The sequence below is a fragment of the Macrobrachium rosenbergii genome, chromosome 23 (assembly GCF_040412425.1).
Source record: "Macrobrachium rosenbergii isolate ZJJX-2024 chromosome 23, ASM4041242v1, whole genome shotgun sequence".
In the NCBI taxonomy this organism is placed as follows: domain Eukaryota; kingdom Metazoa; phylum Arthropoda; class Malacostraca; order Decapoda; family Palaemonidae; genus Macrobrachium; species Macrobrachium rosenbergii.
Genome location: NC_089763.1, coordinates 50,030,280 through 50,050,279, shown reverse-complemented (window position 1 = coordinate 50,050,279; position 20,000 = coordinate 50,030,280). Strand labels below are relative to the sequence as shown.

General features: G+C 36.1%; 1 protein-coding gene across 19 annotated transcripts in view; it reads right to left on the bottom strand.

The window, feature by feature from the left end:
* LOC136851609 (uncharacterized) overlaps window positions 1–20,000 on the bottom strand; it is a 318,348-nt gene that overhangs the window by 288,472 nt on the left and 9,876 nt on the right. For all 19 annotated transcript variants that reach the window (XM_067125941.1, XM_067125979.1, XM_067125982.1 and 16 more), the window contains exon 2: window positions 110–936. Coding sequence is in view for 18 of the 19 variants with exons in the window: in XM_067125979.1 (XP_066982080.1) it covers window positions 110–242 (133 nt within the window). In the remaining variant the exon portion in view is untranslated. The remainder of the gene's footprint in view (window positions 1–109; window positions 937–20,000) is intronic.

Below are 20,000 nucleotides of genomic sequence, written 5' to 3'. Positions count from 1 at the left end.
ATGCATCACCATTCAGCACTTAACCTACTTGAATCATAAATATTTAGATACTATTAATTTACATAATGTATAAACTTAAATTATTGGTTCAAAGGAACCTGTTACTTACCACTATGCTTGGCAGCGATCGCTCCAGTGTGGCGAAATGTGTAATCTAGACCCACATCCAACTCCTCTCCATAGAACAGCCGCACCACCACAATCCATCGAGATGTCCTCTTCACCACGGCACTATTTTCCATTACAGAACTTCACCACCGCCACCACAATCCACCTCCCGAGGCCTTTTCCCTTCCCCTCTTCGGATTCTCACCACATCATGATGGGAGGGGGTTGGGAGAGATTTTAATCACAACACAGAAAATGCAAAATCGGCGGGGTTGGTTGCTCGACTAGCTCAGGGAACAGATTAATGCTGACCCTCAAACAGGTGTAGATGCAGGTGTGGTGGGGACCGTGGCACACTTTTAAGTGGCACCTGTGCTCACAAACTCGAATGGAGTGGAACGAGCCGACTTCCAGTAACAGAGATCAGGAGGGTTCGTTTTTATCTCTGGTCGTCTCCCGCTCTCCTGCCACACTCGCTCAGTAGGCAACTCTCAGCCCAGCACTATGGTCTAAATATCGGATCTTGTTGCCACACACCACTGACCTTTACAAATATGCCCCCATTCAGGTTAACACTAGGAAGCCCATTCACATGTTCTTAAAAACGATTCCACTCGTAAGGCACTTATGGTGTATTCTAAAATAGAAAATACTCAGCTCATGTGGAGGACAGTTTAAAGGGGCTTACAGAAAGTACGTCCATGCCAGACGTATGATGCGTTTGTTTATGCGTGTGCAGTTCTCTCTCGCTATCATCCACCTCGTTAAAATTCGAGCACTTTATCATCTTACACAGCCGGACGGATTTATTCCATATCTAACTGCTAACTTAAAATGAGAAAATATTGCTCATTACTTTTGGCGTACCAGCGAACAGTTTGAAAACTACTGCAGACATCAATATGCATCGAAAGTGTAAACAAGAAAATACTATTATCATGTAACATACAATAATAATAATAATAATAATAATAATAATAATAATAATAATAATAAACAGACAATGGCCAACACTTTCGACACGGGAGTGTCAAAAAAAAGTATGAAGCAACAGTCCGTGACGTCATGACGGGCAAATTATAGCAGCCCTTTACTAAGCAGGAGGTAGGGGAGGGGGCATTAATGGTGACAGGGAAGCGCGAAAGTTTGGACAAGGAAAATAACAACAGGTTTCTGATTGTGGCGGAAGTTACGACAAAAACAAACAAACAAAGACTTGAATTTGGTGACTGATGCTGTGCAACAATACTTAACTGCATGAAAATAAACAAGCATTAGAATATAAACAAAGTTTGATATAATTTACATTTATTAATAGATAAAAAAATTAGAGTCCATTTACTGTATAAACAAAACTTATATCGTCACAGTGATATATAAATAATCAGTGAATAAATACTCGTTTGAAAGTAAATGAGGCCAAGACTAGTTAGAAAACACATGATAAAGAAACAGGGATACTGTTCATCTCTCTCTCTCTCTCTCTCTCTCTCTCTCTCTCTCTCTCTCTCTCTCTCTCTCTCTCTCTCACTTAAGTTCAAAACATCTCCCCCACAGAGGTTAAAGCCCTTCCGGTTTCTCTTCCGAGTTGCCAGGTGGTTTGCGGGAATTCAACGGGAGGCTTTTCATTCTCTGGCTCCGGTGCGCGGAGGATGGATATTATTGCTGATAATTTAATACCTTTTTGTCTTCTCCCTACTTATCCATCAGTACACATGTGTGTGTGTGTGTGTGTGTGTGTGTGTGTGTGTGTGTGTGTGTGTGTGTCAACAAATCGAAGCGAGAACAGGAAATTGCTACTGCCCCTTTTCAAACGACAATGGTTTTGGTTCAAAACAATGCTGGTAACAATGAGTGTCTTGGTCGATCTTATCTGATTTCCAGGGTCTTGTCGACAGAATCATGTTGCTTGTCTTCTTAATTAAAGCAGCTGACCGTTGAACCGACACGTAGGCCTACTTCTGTAAGCGATTTGCGATTAGAGTTTGTGCTATGGTATGTACTGCTTACCATAGAAATGCCAGAATTTTTATGTGCCTATCTTAACGATCTTTGGAGCTCGATTTTTCTCTGGGATAGTGTTTGCAAATTACACCCTCATAAAATTTATTACACCCTTGCAAGGAAGGTGCCACTTAAAAGTGTGCCACGGTCCTAAGCTTAAACACAAGTGGCCGCTGTACCAGTGGCATTAAGGTTGCTAAAAAATTAAAAATTAAAAGTCTCTGCCTAGAGTTTCCATCATCATCTCGATGTCATACGGTTATGGGACTTCGAGTTTGTTGTTTTAGGTTTACTTTGGACGCAGTGGAGATACGAAATAAAATCTGATGTGTTTTATAAACCGCTTTTCCAATGACGTCGAGGATTTGAGGGATGACACTTGCTTATAAATCATTGTGAATTCCACATCGTTATGCTTGAGGAGCAAATGCTTTGGTAGGTAAAAATATGTTGCTAACAAGTCCAACCCTTACTGTAAAAGTCATGGCAACGTAACATTTGTGATAATATTATTAGTTCTTTCACCAAGGGAATTCCTATCTTTTCTCCCATTCTACTTTAAAACAGACATTCGGTACGAGGTTGTGGAACTGATAATTAAAGTAATGAAATCTCCACGGACCGAATTCCAAAATGTCAATACTTTATCCACAAACCCCAACCAGATCATGCCTTTCGTCTTAATGAGGCTTACCATAACGGTTTCACCGTGATCCGTATAGGCTAATAAGTGGGTTCTGAGGCTAATCACGGCCACCTAGGCTAACCTACTAATCTGTTGAAACAGCTGTATACAGTCCCTATGCTGCACCAAAATTTCTGTTCATAAAAACCACCATTAAGTGAAAAGACTTAATTGGAGACGCATAGTTCCACTAGTTCCACGGCCTCTTTTAAGCCTAATTAAAAACAAGTAAAAAATGCGCCGAAATTTCTTCGGCGCCATCGAGTTTTCTGTACAGCCGCTACGGCGTATAATCAAGGCCACCAAAAATAGATCTATCTTTCGGTGGTCTCGGTATAATATTGTATGAACCGCGGCTCGTGAAACTTTAACCACGGCCCGGTGGTGGCCTATCCTATATCGTTGCCAGAAGCACGATCGTGGCTAACTTTAACCTTATATAAAATAAGAACTACTCAGGCTAGAGGGCTGCAATTTGGTATGTTTGATGATTGGAGGGTGGATGATCAACATACCAATTTGCAGTCCTCTAGCCTCAGTAGTTTTAAGATCTGAGGGCGGGCAGAATAAATGCGGACGACAGACAAAGCCGGCACAATAGTTTTCTTTTACAGAAAACTAATAGTGAGCATATGGTGCCAGTTTGAAGGACGAAAATACTATCGCGTCTTTCATGAGAATCTTTGTAAGAGTAGAATGCACGTCAATGCTTAATAATTCTGTATCGTGAAATGGAAGACTTGCCTTGCTGAATTTTATACAAAATAAAAAAAAAAATTCTGTGGGTGGGAAAAAATCCAAAATAATGGAGAAAGGAGATTCACTAGCTATTTAGACATTTTAGGCCTATACATGAAAACCCACGCTCTGGAAATGATAAGTTGTAGCGGGAAATTATCTGCGTTTTTTGGATGCCAACTGAAATTAGGGAAGTTTTAGTTTCACTGGTGTGGGAAATTCAGGTCAATTAAAACGGATCGAGGAGAGCAACTAATGAGGCTATGGCAACCATTGCACACTTTCCGAAGTTAATGAGAGCAATTAGCATCAAGTTCTTCGATAAGCAGCTTAATAGGTTTTCGCTCTTTATTTATTATTCTTTTAATTCATTATTGAGGACATGCATTAACAACTTTTTATCGTTATTTTTTTAACCACACGCGAATTTAATCCCTTATTCTTCTACCTTACTTGTCTTCTTTACTTCAAGTAGGGGCATTTTATCCAGTGGAAACTTGCTACCCAAGCTCCGGCTAGGTTCATAAGAATGTAGTTCTTTATGACTAAATAATAATAATAATAATAATAATAATAATAATAATTAATAATAATATAGCTCTTTATGCATAATAATAATAATAATAATAATAATAATAATAATAAAAATTCCATAAGAAACTAATAATAATAAATGAAATAATAATAATCATCATAATAATAATAATTACTTTTTGTATAAAATCCTTCCCCTCAATACGTTCAGTTCCGTAGCATTTTGTTTATGCGTTTTCTGTATGTTTTGTATTAAAATTACATCACAGTTCTAATTTAAGTTACTGAACATCTTATATCGGCTTAGTCATTTTGATTTCTGGTTCCCTGGCTTTTTCAATCTGCTTTGCATTTTCAATTTTATTCTACAATTGTTGATGATGTAACGGTTTAGTTTCATTTCATCAGTTCTAAGTTTTATTCCCTAACGTTTTCTGTCCGAAGTTAACTTCACTTCTAAGTTATATTTCCTGTGGCTTCTTTTTTAATAGTTTGGAAAGAAATTAATTGCTGTCTAGAGTAATAAAACAATGAAACCTACCACTTGGCACCCACCATTTAAGGTTGCTCTCACGTAGGCCTATAAGAAAAATGCTTTGCTGGCTTCGAAATGGTAGGTCAGAGAAAAGTGGATTCGCAGCAAAAGTTTGAACAGAAAACAAGTGATAATTATGAACAAATTAAGAGCGTATAACCAAATTATAAACAAGTTAATTGAAACCCTGTCTTGAAGGACAAGAGTTGAATAAATAAATATGGAAAAAGCTTCGATAACAAGCTCGTGTGCCGGTTACATGCCAGCCCTCACGTTGTGTATAAATTCGAAGGAAGTGGCTATTACAAGCATGCACCATCAAGCACTTATGTCAGCTCGTGCAAGTGTCACCAAAATAAGCAGTTAACCTGACAAGACGAGCGTATGCTAGATCACGGGAATCAAGGTGACCTCAAAATCGCTTTTGCAAAGGCTTGGTGACGGCAGTTTAATCCTTCTTATATTATTTTTCGCCGTCGTATGATTTCTTAACATTTACTCTTTCTCCAGCAATGTTATTTTATTATTTTCTACCTCTAGGGACAGCGCATAAGCCATACAGCTTACATGTCAGAGATCAGCTCCCAGCGCGGGCGCTGACGTCATCGCCCAGTTTGAATGCCAACGGACACACACGTACACCGTGACACGGCGGAAATAAGTCTCTTCGGAATCGGACGAGTGAACCACCCGCTGAGACTGTTTCGAAACTTATACCTTCATCCGTATTTTTAGGATCCTCGAAAGCAAGGTCTAAACCTCGTCCGAAAGCATCAAAATGAACCAAGATTTTTTAGTTTACAAAGGGCAAACAGATCAGGACAACATCATTACACAATAATCTGAGGTGACTGGAGAAGACACTTCAATAAATCTGTCACGGGACCTCTGTGTATGTAAGCGTTATGTTCTTCTTCAAATATAAATATACATAAGCGTGGGGAAAACTGAAAGAGAGAGAGAGAGAGAGAGAGAGAGAGATGCCAGGTTAGAGCTCACATATATAGCATTAAAGTACAGCTTATACTTATCTGATAGAAAGCTACGAGCCAAATAGGCACCATAGGTACCCTTACATTCGACGCATGAACTTGAGATAAAATAAGTTGATATCCATTGTGTGTAAAGTATTACATGTTATCCTTGAGGCAATTCACGCTGTCATTGGACAAAGCGATGGTATACTCAGTAGGGTATGATGCTTGCTTAAACATAAACATATGCACATATGCACGTAAATAAAATAAAATTATGTCCGTGCATTGCATATATAAAATATGACATATTCACAAACACACACACACACGTATGTATATATGTGTGTGTGTGTGCGTGTGTATGATAGACAGATATAGTGTTACTGCTTATACTCTTTCAAACCCACTTAAACAAACGCTTCACTACTTCTTTACCTGAAAGAAGAAAGTTTTCCCATACTATGATTAACTCAAACCTCCGAATAACTCAAATGTTATTCCCTCGCCATAGAATTCCAATAACTGCAAATTCAACTTTTGTTCATTCTCAGATCTGAGGGATTCAATCAATCCTGATGGACCTGTAATTGGTTGTCCTGGAAAAGTGGCAATTCTTTTCCAGTCTCTTCTCTCAGTTAATATAACGGCATCAATGACCCTGGAAGTTTTGACGCCAATAAATTTTCTCTTGAGGATCCCAGTGATCCAGGTTCAACATCTACATCTGTCTCAAACCTTCTTTTTTTTTCATTCACTGCCCATTCAACCCTTAAATGCCAGGTGGCTAAGATGCATTACCACCAAACAAATCTTCTGCGTCCGGGTGATGGGAGCAGTTGCCAGTGAGTTTTCAGATATTTTTCCGTTATCTTGCTTTTTATTCTCTTCTTGGAACTTTTTAATTATCAGTAGGTTCCCCAGTCTTCAGCTGTTATCAGAATTTTCGAGAAAGTACAAAGGATATTAAATGGAAATAAGAGCCTTTTATACTTACAACAAGATTTACAGACTTGAGGAGCTTATCAAAATCTTATTCTGCATAACCAAAGTCCATGCCTACTTGTTAGGTGAAATATAGAAAGTTAAATTTTTCCTAACATTTACACCATACAAAAGTGTAAACTCAATAGACCATGAGATGAATTTCCAAAGCCCATGACAAGTTGGTATAATTTTTTACAGCACAAAAGAGTGATATAAAACAAACAATATCTTCCGGAAAATTTTGATAGCACTGAAAATCATCCACCTAACAGGTATGACTGTTCTTCAAGCTATCGATCTAAAAAAAAAGGGGAGGCGGGCGGGGGACACATGACCAGCATAGAGGTGAAAAATTATTGACTGAATCTTCTAAAACTGGGGCACATGACCAGCATAGAAGTGAAATATTCTTGACCGAATCTTCTAAAAACGGGGCACATGACCAGCATAGAAGTGAAATATTCTTGACTGAATCTTCTAAAATTGGGGCACATGACCAGCATAGAGGTGAAAAATTCTTGACTGAATCTTCTAAAACTGGGGCACATGACCAGCATAGAAGTGAAATATTCTTGACTGAATCTTCTAAAAACGGGGCACATGACCAGCATAGAAGTGAAAAATTCTTGACTGAATCTTCTAAAAATGGGGCACATGACCAGCATACAGGTGAAAAATTATTGACTGAATCTTCTAAAACTGGGGCACATGACCAGCATAGAAGTGAAAAATTCTTGACTGAATCTTCTAAAAACGGGACACATGACCAGCATAGAGGTGAAAATTCTTGACTGAATCTTCTAAAACTGGGGCCAGCCAGCATAGAAGTGAAAAATTCTTGACTGAATCTTCTAAAAACGGGACACATGACCAGCATAGAGGTGAAAAATTCTTGACTGAATCTTCTAAAATTGGGGCACATGACCAGCATCTTCTAATCTTCTAAAATTGGGGCACATGACCAGCATAGAGGTGAAAAATTCTTGACTGAATCTTCTAAAATTGGGGCACATAACTAGCATAGAAGTGAAAAATTCTTGACTGAATCTTCTAAAAATGGGGCACATGAAAAGCATAGAGGTGAAAATTCTTGACTGAATCTTCTAAAAATGGGGCACATGACCAGCATAGAAGTGAAAAATTCTTGACTGACCATCTTCTAAAAAATTCTTGACTGGGGACACATGACCAGCATAGAAGTGAAAAATTCTTGACTGAATCTTCTAAAATTGGGGCACATGACCAGCATAGCACTGAATCTTCTAAAATTGAAGTGAAAAATTCTTGACTGAATCTTCTAAAAATGGGGCACATGACCAGCATAGAAGTGAAAAATTCTTGACTGAATCTTCTAAAAATGGGGCAAATGACCAGCATAGAAGTGAAAAATTCTTGACTGAATCTTCTAAATGACCAGCATAGAAGTGAAATATTCTTGACCGAATCTTCTAAAAACGGGCACATGACCAGCATAGAAGTGAAAAATTCTTGACTGAATCTTCTAAAATTGGGGCTGACAAAACTGACCAGCATAGAGGTGAAAAATTCTTGACTGAATCTTCTAAAAATGGGGCACATGACCAGCATAGAAGTGAAAAATTCTTGACTGAATCTTCTAAAATTGGGGCACATGACCAGCATAGAGGTGAAAAATTCTTGACTGAATCTTCTAAAACTGGGGCACATGACCAGCATAGAAGTGAAATATTCTTGACTGAATCTTCTAAAAACCCACATGACCAGCATTTTATTTTGACTGAATCTTCTAAAACTTTGACCAGCATAGAAGTGAAAAATTCTTGACTGAATCTTCAAAAATGGGGCACTGACCAGCAAAGGTGAAAAATTCTTGATAATCTTCTAAAATGCAGACCAGCATAGAAGTGAAAAATTCTTGACTGAATCTTCTAAAAACGAGATGATGACCAGCATAGAGGTGAAAAATTCTTGACTGAATCTTTGTTAATGACCAGCATAGAAGTGAAATATTCTTGACTGAATCTTCAAAAACGGGGCACATGACCAGCATAAAGTGAAAAATTCTTCATTTCTAAAAAACGGGACACATGACCAGCATTGTTCTGAATCTTCTAAAATTGGGGCACATACCAGCATAGAGTGAAAAATTCTTGACTGAATAAAATAACATAACTAGCATAGAAGTTTTCTTGACTGAATCTTCTAAAATGGGGCCATGACCAGCATAAATAAAAATTCTTGACAATCTTCTTGTTAAATCTAATAGAAGTCATCTTCTTTAAAAACGTGACCAGCATAGAAGTGAAATATCTTGTTGTTAAAAACAAACATGACCAGCATAGAAGTGAAATATTCTTGACTGAATCTTCTAAAATTGGGGCACATGACCAGCATAGAGTTTTTTGACTGAATTTAAAACTAGTCTGACTTTGAAATATTCTTCCTCTTTAGCATCAAGTGAAATATTTCTTCAAAACTGGGGCATGACCAGCATAGAAGTGAAAAATTCTTGATGAATCTTCTAAAAATCCATGACCAGCATCGATGAAAAATTCTTGACTGAATTTCTAAAAATATTTCCAGCATAGAAGCATTCTTTCTAAAAACGGACACATGACAAGCATAGAGGTTTCTTGACTGAATCTTCTAAAATTGGGGCATCCAGCAAAAGTTTGTTGACTGAAAAAACGTCACCATTATAATAAAAATTCCAATCAAAACGGGACATGACCAGCAAGAGGTGAAAAATTGAAATTTCTAAAATTGGGGCACATGACCAGCATAAAAATTCTTGACTGAATCTTCTAAAAATCACTAAAGCATAGAAGTGAAAAATTCTTGACTGAATCTTCTAAAAATGGGGCATATGACCAGCATAGAGGTGATAAATCAAAAGACTGTTATATAAAATTATAGACCAGTAGAAGTAAATGTTTCTTTTCTTCTAAAAACGAATGACCAGCATAGAAGTGAAATATTCTTGACCGAATCTTCTAAAAACGTGGCACATGACCAGCATAGAAGTGAAATATTCTTGACTGAATCTTCTAAAATTGGGGCACATGACCAGCATACAGGTGAAAAATTCTTGACTGAATCTTCTAAAACTCTCTCTGACCAGCATAGAAGTGAAATATTCTTGACTGAATCTTCTAAAAACTCACATGACCAGCATAGAAGTGAAAAATTCTTGACTGAATCTTCTAAAACTGGGGCACATGACCAGCATAGAAGTGAAATATTCTTGACCGAATCTTCTAAAAACGGGGCACATGACCAGCATAGAAGTGAAAAATTCTTGATGAATCTTCTAAAAATGGGGCACATGACCAGCATACAGGTGAAAAATTATTGACTGAATCTTCTAAAACTGGGGCATACCAGCATATGAAAAATTCTTGACTAATCTTCTAAAAACGGGACACAAAGCATAGAGGTGAAAAATTCTTGACTGAATCTTCTAAAATTGGGGCAAACCAGCATAGAGGTGAAAAATTCTTGACTGAATCTTCTAAAATATATGAAATATTCTTGACTGAATCTTCTAAAAACGGGGCACATGACCAGCATAGAAGTGAAAAATTCTTGACTGAATCTTCTAAAAATGGGGCACATGACCAGCATACAGGTGAAAAATTATTGACTGAATCTTCTAAAACTATCTGACCAGCATAGAAGTGAAAAATTCTTGACTGAATCTTCTAAAAACGGGACACATGACCAGCATAGAGGTGAAAAATTCAAATCTTCTAAAATTGATTTGACCAGCATAGAGGTGAAAAATTCTTGACTGAATCTTCTAAAATAATAACTAGCATAGAAGTGAAAAATTCTTGACTGAATCTTCTAAAAATGGGGCACATGACCAGCATAGAGTTCTGACTGAATCTTCTAAAAATGGGGCACATGATATATGAAAAATTCTTGACTGAATCTTCTAAAATTGGGGCATATGACCAGCATATAAGTGAAAAATTCTTGACTGAATCTTCTAAAAACGGGGCACATGACCAGCACAGAAGTGAAAAATTCTTGACTGAATCTTCTGAAATTGGGGCACATGACCAGCATAGAAGTGAAAAATTCTTGACTGAATCTTCTAAAAACGGGGCACATGACCAGCATAGAAGTGAAATATTCTTGACTGAATCTTCTAAAAATGGGGCAAATGACCAGCATAGAAGTGAAAAATTCTTGACTGAATCTTCTAAAAACGGGGCACATGACCAGCATAGAGGTGAAAAATTCTTGACTTCTTCTAAAATTGGGGCATGACCAGCATAGAGGTGAAAAATTCTTGACTGAATCTTCAAAATTATGACCAGCACAGAGGTGAAAAATTCTTGACTGAATCTTCTAAAAACGGGGCACATGACCAGCATAGAGGTGAAAAATTCTTGACTGAATCTTCTAAGAACTGGCTGCTGTACTTTGCCCTCTATTTTTTCTTTTTTTGTTAACCTTTGCTTTTAAAGAAATATACTCATCCTCCCCTAAAGGAAGCTATAACTGCAGCTCCTTCGCTTCACTCCGCTAATGTATTCTAAACTCTGCCTAACATTCACTCTCCGAAACACTTTGAAACCAGTTCTCGTCTGTCAGATCGCCAGTATGGCTTCTGTGAGATGATAGCCACGTGGAACTTTTCCTTTGTTAATGGTGATTGCGCTACCTGAGTGTGTCTTGGTATAAAGCTAAAGCTCTTTTGCACAAACCACATAAATATATACAATACTTCGTTGTTAAATCTAAAGTCATCTTCGTTATGTGACTGTGCAATATCTGTTGTTACAAAGAGGCCGGTACCACAATTGCTTCCTCTCCAGTTTTTTGGTTTATAGCCTACTTTTTCTTCCACTTTATCAATAATTTTCAATATACATCTATTCATCCATTCCCACATCGATGTCATTTCTAAACAATATTTCGACGAGCATTCTATAAACTCAATCGTTTCAGTCTACCATCGCAAATTTGTTGATGAAAATGTCACCATTATAATAAACTCCATCACGACGTCAATTTTCATCATCAACAGTCAGAAGGGCGGTGTATAGTACTAGTGATATCAAGGTTATATAAGTATTATAGTGTGTAGTAAATGTTTCTTTTAATGAATGGAAAGCACTGCCTGTGTAACAATGTAGGAGTAAGTATTTATACCATCTCTCTCTCTCTCTCTCTCTCTCTCTCTCTCTCTCTCTCTCTCTCTCTCTCTCTCTCTCTCTCTATATATATATATATATATATATATATATATATATATATATAACTGGTGCACAAGCAGTGCTTTCCATTCATTAAAACAAACACTTACTACACACTATATCACTTATATAACCTTGATATCACTAGTACCATACACCGCTCTTCAATATCTGTTGATGTGCTATGATTGGAAAAATAACCTTAAATTCAATTTTATTGATTTGCGTGATGGAGTTTATCATAATGGTGACATGTTCATACATATATGTGTATGTATACATACACAGATATATAAATGTATATATATACATATATATATGTTTATACACTTTTGCATGCATGCACATATCCATTATATGAGCACATGTTCAGTGTGCATATTTAATACTACTCAAAATTCTAAACAGGATTTTATTCAATGCTCCAGACCTGTTCCTTTCACTTGAGGGAAAGCATTTTAAAGACCAAATTATGACCGAAAAAAGAATTGATCATGGTGGTTAAAAAGAATGTAGAAAAGAATAATAAATAAAAAAGGCTGAAACGAATATTATTCTTCTAGACATCTCCGATGTTCTCTTCGACAGAGAAGGAGCCAATCGCTTCAGAACAGAGAACAAAATCATATCATTGCCCCCTGACCCTCGTCTACTGCACACTCGACGTCAATCATCATCCAGACACAACGTGCAACGGAATGCAATGTGCCGTGAGATGGCTACGTGGTGCTTTTCTCTCTCTCTCTTTCTCTCTCTCTCGATATATATATATGCGTGTGTGTGTATATTATATATATGTATATAAGTATATATATATATATATATATATATATATATATATATATATATATATATATATATATATATATATATATATATATAATATATATATATACTGTATGTATATATATATATATATATATTGCATGCGTGAAATATTATATTATATCTACTGTGTTCCCCTCTCCTCTCTCTCTCTCTCTCTCTCTCTCTCTCTCTCTCTCTCTCTCTATATACGTATATATAATATATATATATATATATATATATATACATATAATATGTATATATTATATATGTGTATATACGTATATAATATATATATATGTATATATACATATAATATATATATGTATGTATATATATAATATTACGTATACTGCAACACTTGCATACGTGAAATATTAGCACTACGAGGAGGCTACGTGGTGCTTCTCTCTCTCTCTCTCTCTCTCTCTCTCTCTCTCTCTCTCTCTCTCTCTATGTACATATTGCAGAACTTTCTGCGAAATACCAGCTTGCCGACACAACTCAATCAAGAAAGTTAGAGTGATCGCCAAAGCCAATCGTAAGTGAGTCACAAAAATTCCATTCATTCTCATTACTCACAGATATGAGTTGTTCAATCATCATTAAAAATTTATAATAATATTTCTTTGTTTCTACTTTCCAAAAATATGTGTTTACCTATGAACAGGAAACTGTGTCATAATTCTTTTAGGTTTTGTTCTAAAGCTCATGTATGGAATTTTTCGAGGTCAGAATGAAGATAATAATATTGAGAATACATTCTTGCACATATTCCCTGAATAGATGAAAACAATTAATACAAAAATATCATAGTAATTTATGCGTTTTGTTCAAAATTGAGAAAAGGAGGGAGTTAAAATAACTATACTCCCAACTTGAATGTTACCCTAAATCAAATTAATCATTCCTAAAATCTCTTTATAGAATCACCGATGAAAATTAAGGAATAATTGTAACACTGACGAACAAATTCGTAATTATAAATCGTTACATCATCTCACGGGTCAGGTGTCACCTGCAGGTCGAATTACGGCGCGAGGAATAGGTCGATTAACAGATATTCGACGTCTACGGCAATTCAAAGCCTCTCGTCAAGTGATAACTATCAACACGCCTCCATTCAGCGCATGCGTGGCTCGTCTGGTTCGGTCATAAAAACGAAAAAGCAAAACGCAGACTTGCTGAATAGACCGTTGGGAATATTTGCGAGTGAGAAATGTAAATTCCTTCTCTTAAAAATGCTTTTGTAATTAGGAAGTTTACTCGCCAGTAATTTTCTTACTTAATTCTTTTATATTTCTATCTATTTATGTTCTCAAACCAGCATAGAGTAAGGAAGTGAATAAACCATTTATAAAATTTAGGAAATGAAATACAATCCAGTTCCCTTCAATCAGTGAAAGTTCTTCCTTTAATATTCGCTAAATAAAGTTATCATTATTTTATGTTAGTGTATATTTAATAATCATTTCGAATATATCAGCGCACATTATTTGATAATATCTCGCGTTTACATTAAAATGTTTACTGACACAAACACTCGAAGAAAATGGACCCCCCTCCCTCCCCTTGGCAGTAACAGTACAGACCCTCATCCCCAGCCTCGCTGTAGGAGAGGCTCTCCCTCATTCATTTAAAGACCACACCTCCCCTCGCGCGCAACCCCTCCCCCCCTCCAAATCTCCCCTGTCTGCTTCCCCTTCGTCACCTGTTCCTCCCTCCCCCTCCCCTCCCTCCCCTCCCCTCCCCCCGCCCCAACCCTTCAATACAACACCACAGCTGAATAAATCCGTCACATGAGTCACTTCTTAAATAACATCATCGCCAGACTGCACTGAGGAGCGCGACTGAACAATGATACTTTCCGTTCTTTAGTTTAGTGAATTTAGACATATTAATGCTCTTTGCTTCGTTAATTTTTTGTCTTCTCATATACCACCGATTCGCTATTACCGTTTCCTAAAGGGCTTACTGCGGTTTATCTTTAAGAGAATTTATTTCCTGCAGTCATTAAACAGGTATTTTATTTCATTTTTGCTCATAGGTTATATCGTTTTTCTGAAGAACTTACTATTTCCTAATTCTTCATAAATATTAGGAGCTTGGATCTCATTCTTACACGAATATTTACCGATCTCTGTTATCATCATTCCTAATATTTCACGAATATTAAGAATATCCAATCTCCCAAAATTGGCAGCTTATATGTAATTTTTCAATAAAATGCTTACCAAGCATTTGTTTCGTTATTATGAATATATATTTCGTAAAAGTTAAGCATCGACTTAAAGTTCGACTAAATCTGAATTTAATGCTTTTTCTTGTTATGCAAGCTTTTTAATTCCTCACTGACATTATCATGGTTTCATCGCCTTTAATTATCAAAGTTTTTATTTCATTTCAGCGATCTTTTACTCTACTGGTTTTTCATCCTATCTGTTGCACGAACCGTCATACATTCTCTTTTGTATCGTACAATGTTTAACCAAACATTTTCCTCTTTAAAAACGTTGCAGAACAAATAAGAGTGAACTACACTCGCATGTTTTCAGAAGCCTGTGAAATAAACGTGAAAATATTTCCTGCATATTTTCTACTCTTCTTCAACAGACAACAAAGGACTATTAAATTCACTTTAAACTGACAATGCGTGACTAACATTGCATTTTCATGAAGCTAGTATACTGTATATAAATTCCATGTCTGAGCGGGCGCTGGTATATTCATTCTAAAATGGTGAGGGGTTAGCAGCCAGCGATAAGTTTAAAAGAGAATATAATTTAAAATATAATTTAAAAGAAAATATAGCTTAAAAGAGAATATAATTTAAAATATAATTTAAAAAAAATATAGTTTAAATGATAATATAATTTAAAATATAAGTTAAAAGAGGATATAATTTAAAAGAAAATATAATTCAAAAGCCAATACAGTTTAAAAGAGAATTAAAAGAGAATATATGTTTAAAAGAGACTATAATTTAAAATATAATTTAAAAGAAAATACATTTTAAAAGACAATATAGCTTAAAAGAGAATATCATTTAGAATATAATTTAAAAGAATATATAGTTTAAAAGAGAATATAATTTAAAACAATTTAAGAGAACATTTAAAAAATTATGATTTTCGTGCCTTCACTGTTGTGCTCTGAAAGCCACAAATTATTTATTTTTAATTTTGAAAGACATAAAAAAAGTAATAAGAAAAATTTATAATTGAGGAAGAGTCGATATTGCGCACTTTCAGAATGAATGGAAACGCCGAGATAAAGCAGTTATCATTCTGCCTCGATTTTCACCCACTGCAATTTCATTTAACTTTCTCTTCCTTCCTCATTCCTCGTTTCTCTATCATTTTCCTCAGCATCAGGACGACTGCTCTCTCCTCTCTCAATTGCGCAGACGCCTGAGATGTTGAAGCCCACAAAAAACCATTGACAACTAATGAGACATTCGTGATGAAATGCAATAAAGAAAACACACAAAATAAATTAATGTAACAATACAGTGAACAAACGTGTATAGACGCAACACCCAAAATAATAAAGCATTCAAACGGTGATAAACAATACAATTCCGTAGGCAATACAAATGAATAATGTACGAGGGAAACCAACAGAGATAACAAATATGATCATATTTGCACGTTTATCACGCACACAGGGCACAGTGATAAAGCAATTTAATATATGCATAGATAAAATACAACGGGACGCACTGCAGAGGAAAGAAGCATCGTACTGAAAATAACACACACACACACACACACATATATATACACAATATATATATATATACTGTACATTTTATATGTATATATATATATATATATATATATATATATATATATATATATATATATATATATATATATATATTATATATTATGCCAAACACGTAGAAAAGACTTGGCGTAATGAAAGAAGTCTTTGGCCTTCGCGAGGCCAGATGTTATAATCACTTGTGTAACCAACGTCTTCTTCTTAGCTCAAGGAGCTTACCAAGTAAAAAAAAAAAAATAAGATAAATAATAACCATGAAGAAAAAGGCTCGTGAAGGAAAATAGTTTCTGAAGCATTTACCTGCAGTATCATTCTCCCCGGGGCATGCATCTTTAAGAGAGAGAGAGAGAGAGAGAGAGAGAGAGAGAGAGAGAGAGAGAGAGAGAGAGAGAGATAACGACATCTATACAGATGTCATCATGTCTTATGAATCATATCACTGTTATTTTTATATCATGTTTTACCACTACTAAGCGAGTGCTTGTAACTTGACAAAACCGCACCTGAAATCACATGAATGTTCTCTTTTAATAGATGCAAGTAGCCCACATTTTATATTACTGCGGGATTCAAATGCGTCATTGCATTTTTAGGTTTAAATGAGCATTTTACAGCAGTTTATTTATGGGTGCCATTACACTGAAGTCCATAACTTTTCTACTATAACGGCAAGTTAATTTAAACCAACTATTCGTTCACTTTTACTTTCATTACATCATTAAAAATTTGGTGTAGCTTCAGATTAGATGTTTTCAATGGTTAATTTCCTTTTGGACACATTACCAGAATAACAAAATTAAGACAGCTACGTCACATATGTTACAACTCCAGCAAGCCACAAGTTATTTATGACAGGTAACCATCTGGAACCGGTCATGACGCATGCTATAATTATCACCATAATTACCAGAACAAAAATTTTAAATGTGCTTGTAACGATTACGTCCAAAAATGGTTGTAAAAAGTAATTAAAAAAAAAGTGAAGGAGGTGATGAACTCGCCTCTTAAATGAAGGGACATTGCAAAAAACGGGAAAAAAACTCTGATTGATTTATAAAGGTGCATGCATAGAAATAGTAAGATAATCATTGTTCTCCAGAAATCCTATTTATGAGACTGATTCACCCAACAGGAATAGACTTTTGAAAGAATGGTGTGATAGGTCTAATATCTATGAAAATTTTTAAGAGCTTTTAGATATTCTTTGTGACACGGCTACTAAGTCACTTTTACATTAATAGATCAGTATTAAAAGTCATCATTATGAAGTCATGAAACTGACTTAGCAACCGGCGTTACACGGCTAAGGTCACTCAAGGTGGGAAACCATTTAAGATGAACAAAACCACAAAGAACTAAGGCATTGCAAACCCCTTCACAGTTTTGCGCCGAAGCTCTCCAAATATGAGTTCTTTTCTTAAACCATATACCTACAGATTAACTTCTTTTACTCGCGAAGAAGCACATGGGTATGTGAATAGGTGTTATAAGAATCCATATAAGCAATAAAACAAATTTACTGCAAAAATTACTGTTAACAAACAATGATGCTATGAGAGCCATGCGAAACCAACCTAGCAACGTCAACACTAATGACAGTAAGTTAAATGAGAAGTACCGGGTGCTGCAAAAAAATAAATCTGACTTCTAAAGAATTTGTAGTGATGTAGAAAAACTATGAGAATCAATACTAACAAGTACAGAATGCGCCAAAGTTTCTTCGGCGCAATCGAGTTTTCTGTACAACGTATAATCAAGGCACCGGAAATAGATATCTTTAGGTGGTCTTAGTATAATGCTGTATGAGCCGCGGCCCATAAAACTTTCAGCCAGACGCACGATCATGGCTAACTTTAACCTTAAATAAAATAAAAACTACTGAGGCTAGAAGGCTGCAATTTAGTATATTTGATGACTGGAGGGTGGATGATCAACATACCAATTTGCAGCCCTCTAGCCTCAATAGTTTTCAAGATCTGAGGGCGTACAGAAAAGTGCGGACAGAAAAAATGCAGACAGAAAAAAGTGCGGACGGACACACAATGCCATCTCAACAGTTTTCATTTACAGAAAACTAAAGGCTAAAAGCAACGCTGTTCTTAGAGCCATTAACTAAAACTACAATTCAAAACAGAGCAAATATGAATTGCAGCCAGAGGAATGCTTCCCAAAGTGGGGACGGATGAAGGTTATTTACAGGCTTCCCGTGTGGCAAGAGAAAGGGGAAAATGATTACATAAATCTGCAAATATATCAGACCATACGTACATCTATGGATGTTCTCACAGGCTGTATTTTTTGGTTATATTTTGTTGCGTAAAATGTAACAAAAACGTGCATGTTACGCTTATAACAACGAGGAAACTTAGGCAAAAAAATAATGGATAAGCAAGTTTGTTCATATAGTAGGCCATATACATGTTATCTCTCCGTGGTTATTTAATATTTTGTCCCTTTTTTGACGGAGTGTCGAATATGCATTTCTATCTTTTTTAAAATTTTTGAGGCCAAAAAAAGAAAATGGATAAGTAAGTTTGTTCATACAGTAGGCCATAGACATGTTATCTCTCCGTGGTTATTTAATACTTTGTCCCTTTTTTGACGAAGTGTCGAATATGCATTTCTATCTTTTTTTTCAAATTCTTGGGGTAATTGTAACAAAGATGATTTTATCACTGACTTCTTGTTTCAGCAAAGTATCAGGTCCTGAATGGTGAGAGAGACAGACTTGATACTTCGCTGAAACACGAAGTCGGTGATCAAATCACCGTCGACAAAGATAACTCAAGAAATTTTTAAAAATGCACATTCGACACTTTGCCTAACAAAAGGGACGTTTTGCTTGAATGAACTGGTGCTCTAATGAAAAAGCATATATAGCCTAGATACTAGCTGCTAAGATAAGAGGGTAGTTGTGCATGGAATTCAGAAGAGAAGATGTTTACGGATTATAATGAGTTGTAAATGGTGATAGGAAGAGAAGCTGCAGAAACTGGTTAACTCGTATATCTTAGTTTAACCAGACCACTGAGCTGATTAACAGCTCTCCTAGAGCTGGCCCGAAGGATTAGATTTCTTTTACGTGGCTAAGAACCAACTGGTTACCTAGCAACGGGACCTACAGCTTATTGTGGAATCCGAACCACATTATGACGAGAAATGAATTTCTATAACCAGAAATAAATTCCTCTAATTCTCCATTAGCCGGTCGGAGAGTCGAACGCTGAGCCAACAGCGTGCTAGCCGAGAACTCTACCCACCCATCCAATGAAGAACTATAAAACTGGTGAAATAAACTGAAAGCATATGTAGAATAGTATATGGATGAGGACGATGAAAAAATATATGGATGGACGGGAGAGGTAGCAGCAAATTTGCGCGGTAAGATTAAGGTCATGACTACACAAATGATTCTGTTTCAGTTAATGATAGTGAGGAGAATCTGAGATTGAATCAAAGAGCAAGCTAAGAGAGGATGGAGTGGTACTGCAGTTGTGAAGTAAAACGGTTTATGGAGAAAAAGCTGAAATGTGTGAAGGGATCCTTGAATCCAATTGTCAAAAAGTGTATTATTATTTTTCAGAAAAGGAACCCTATTCATATGGAACAATCCCACAGGGGCCATTGACATGAAATTCAAGCTTCCAAAACATGGT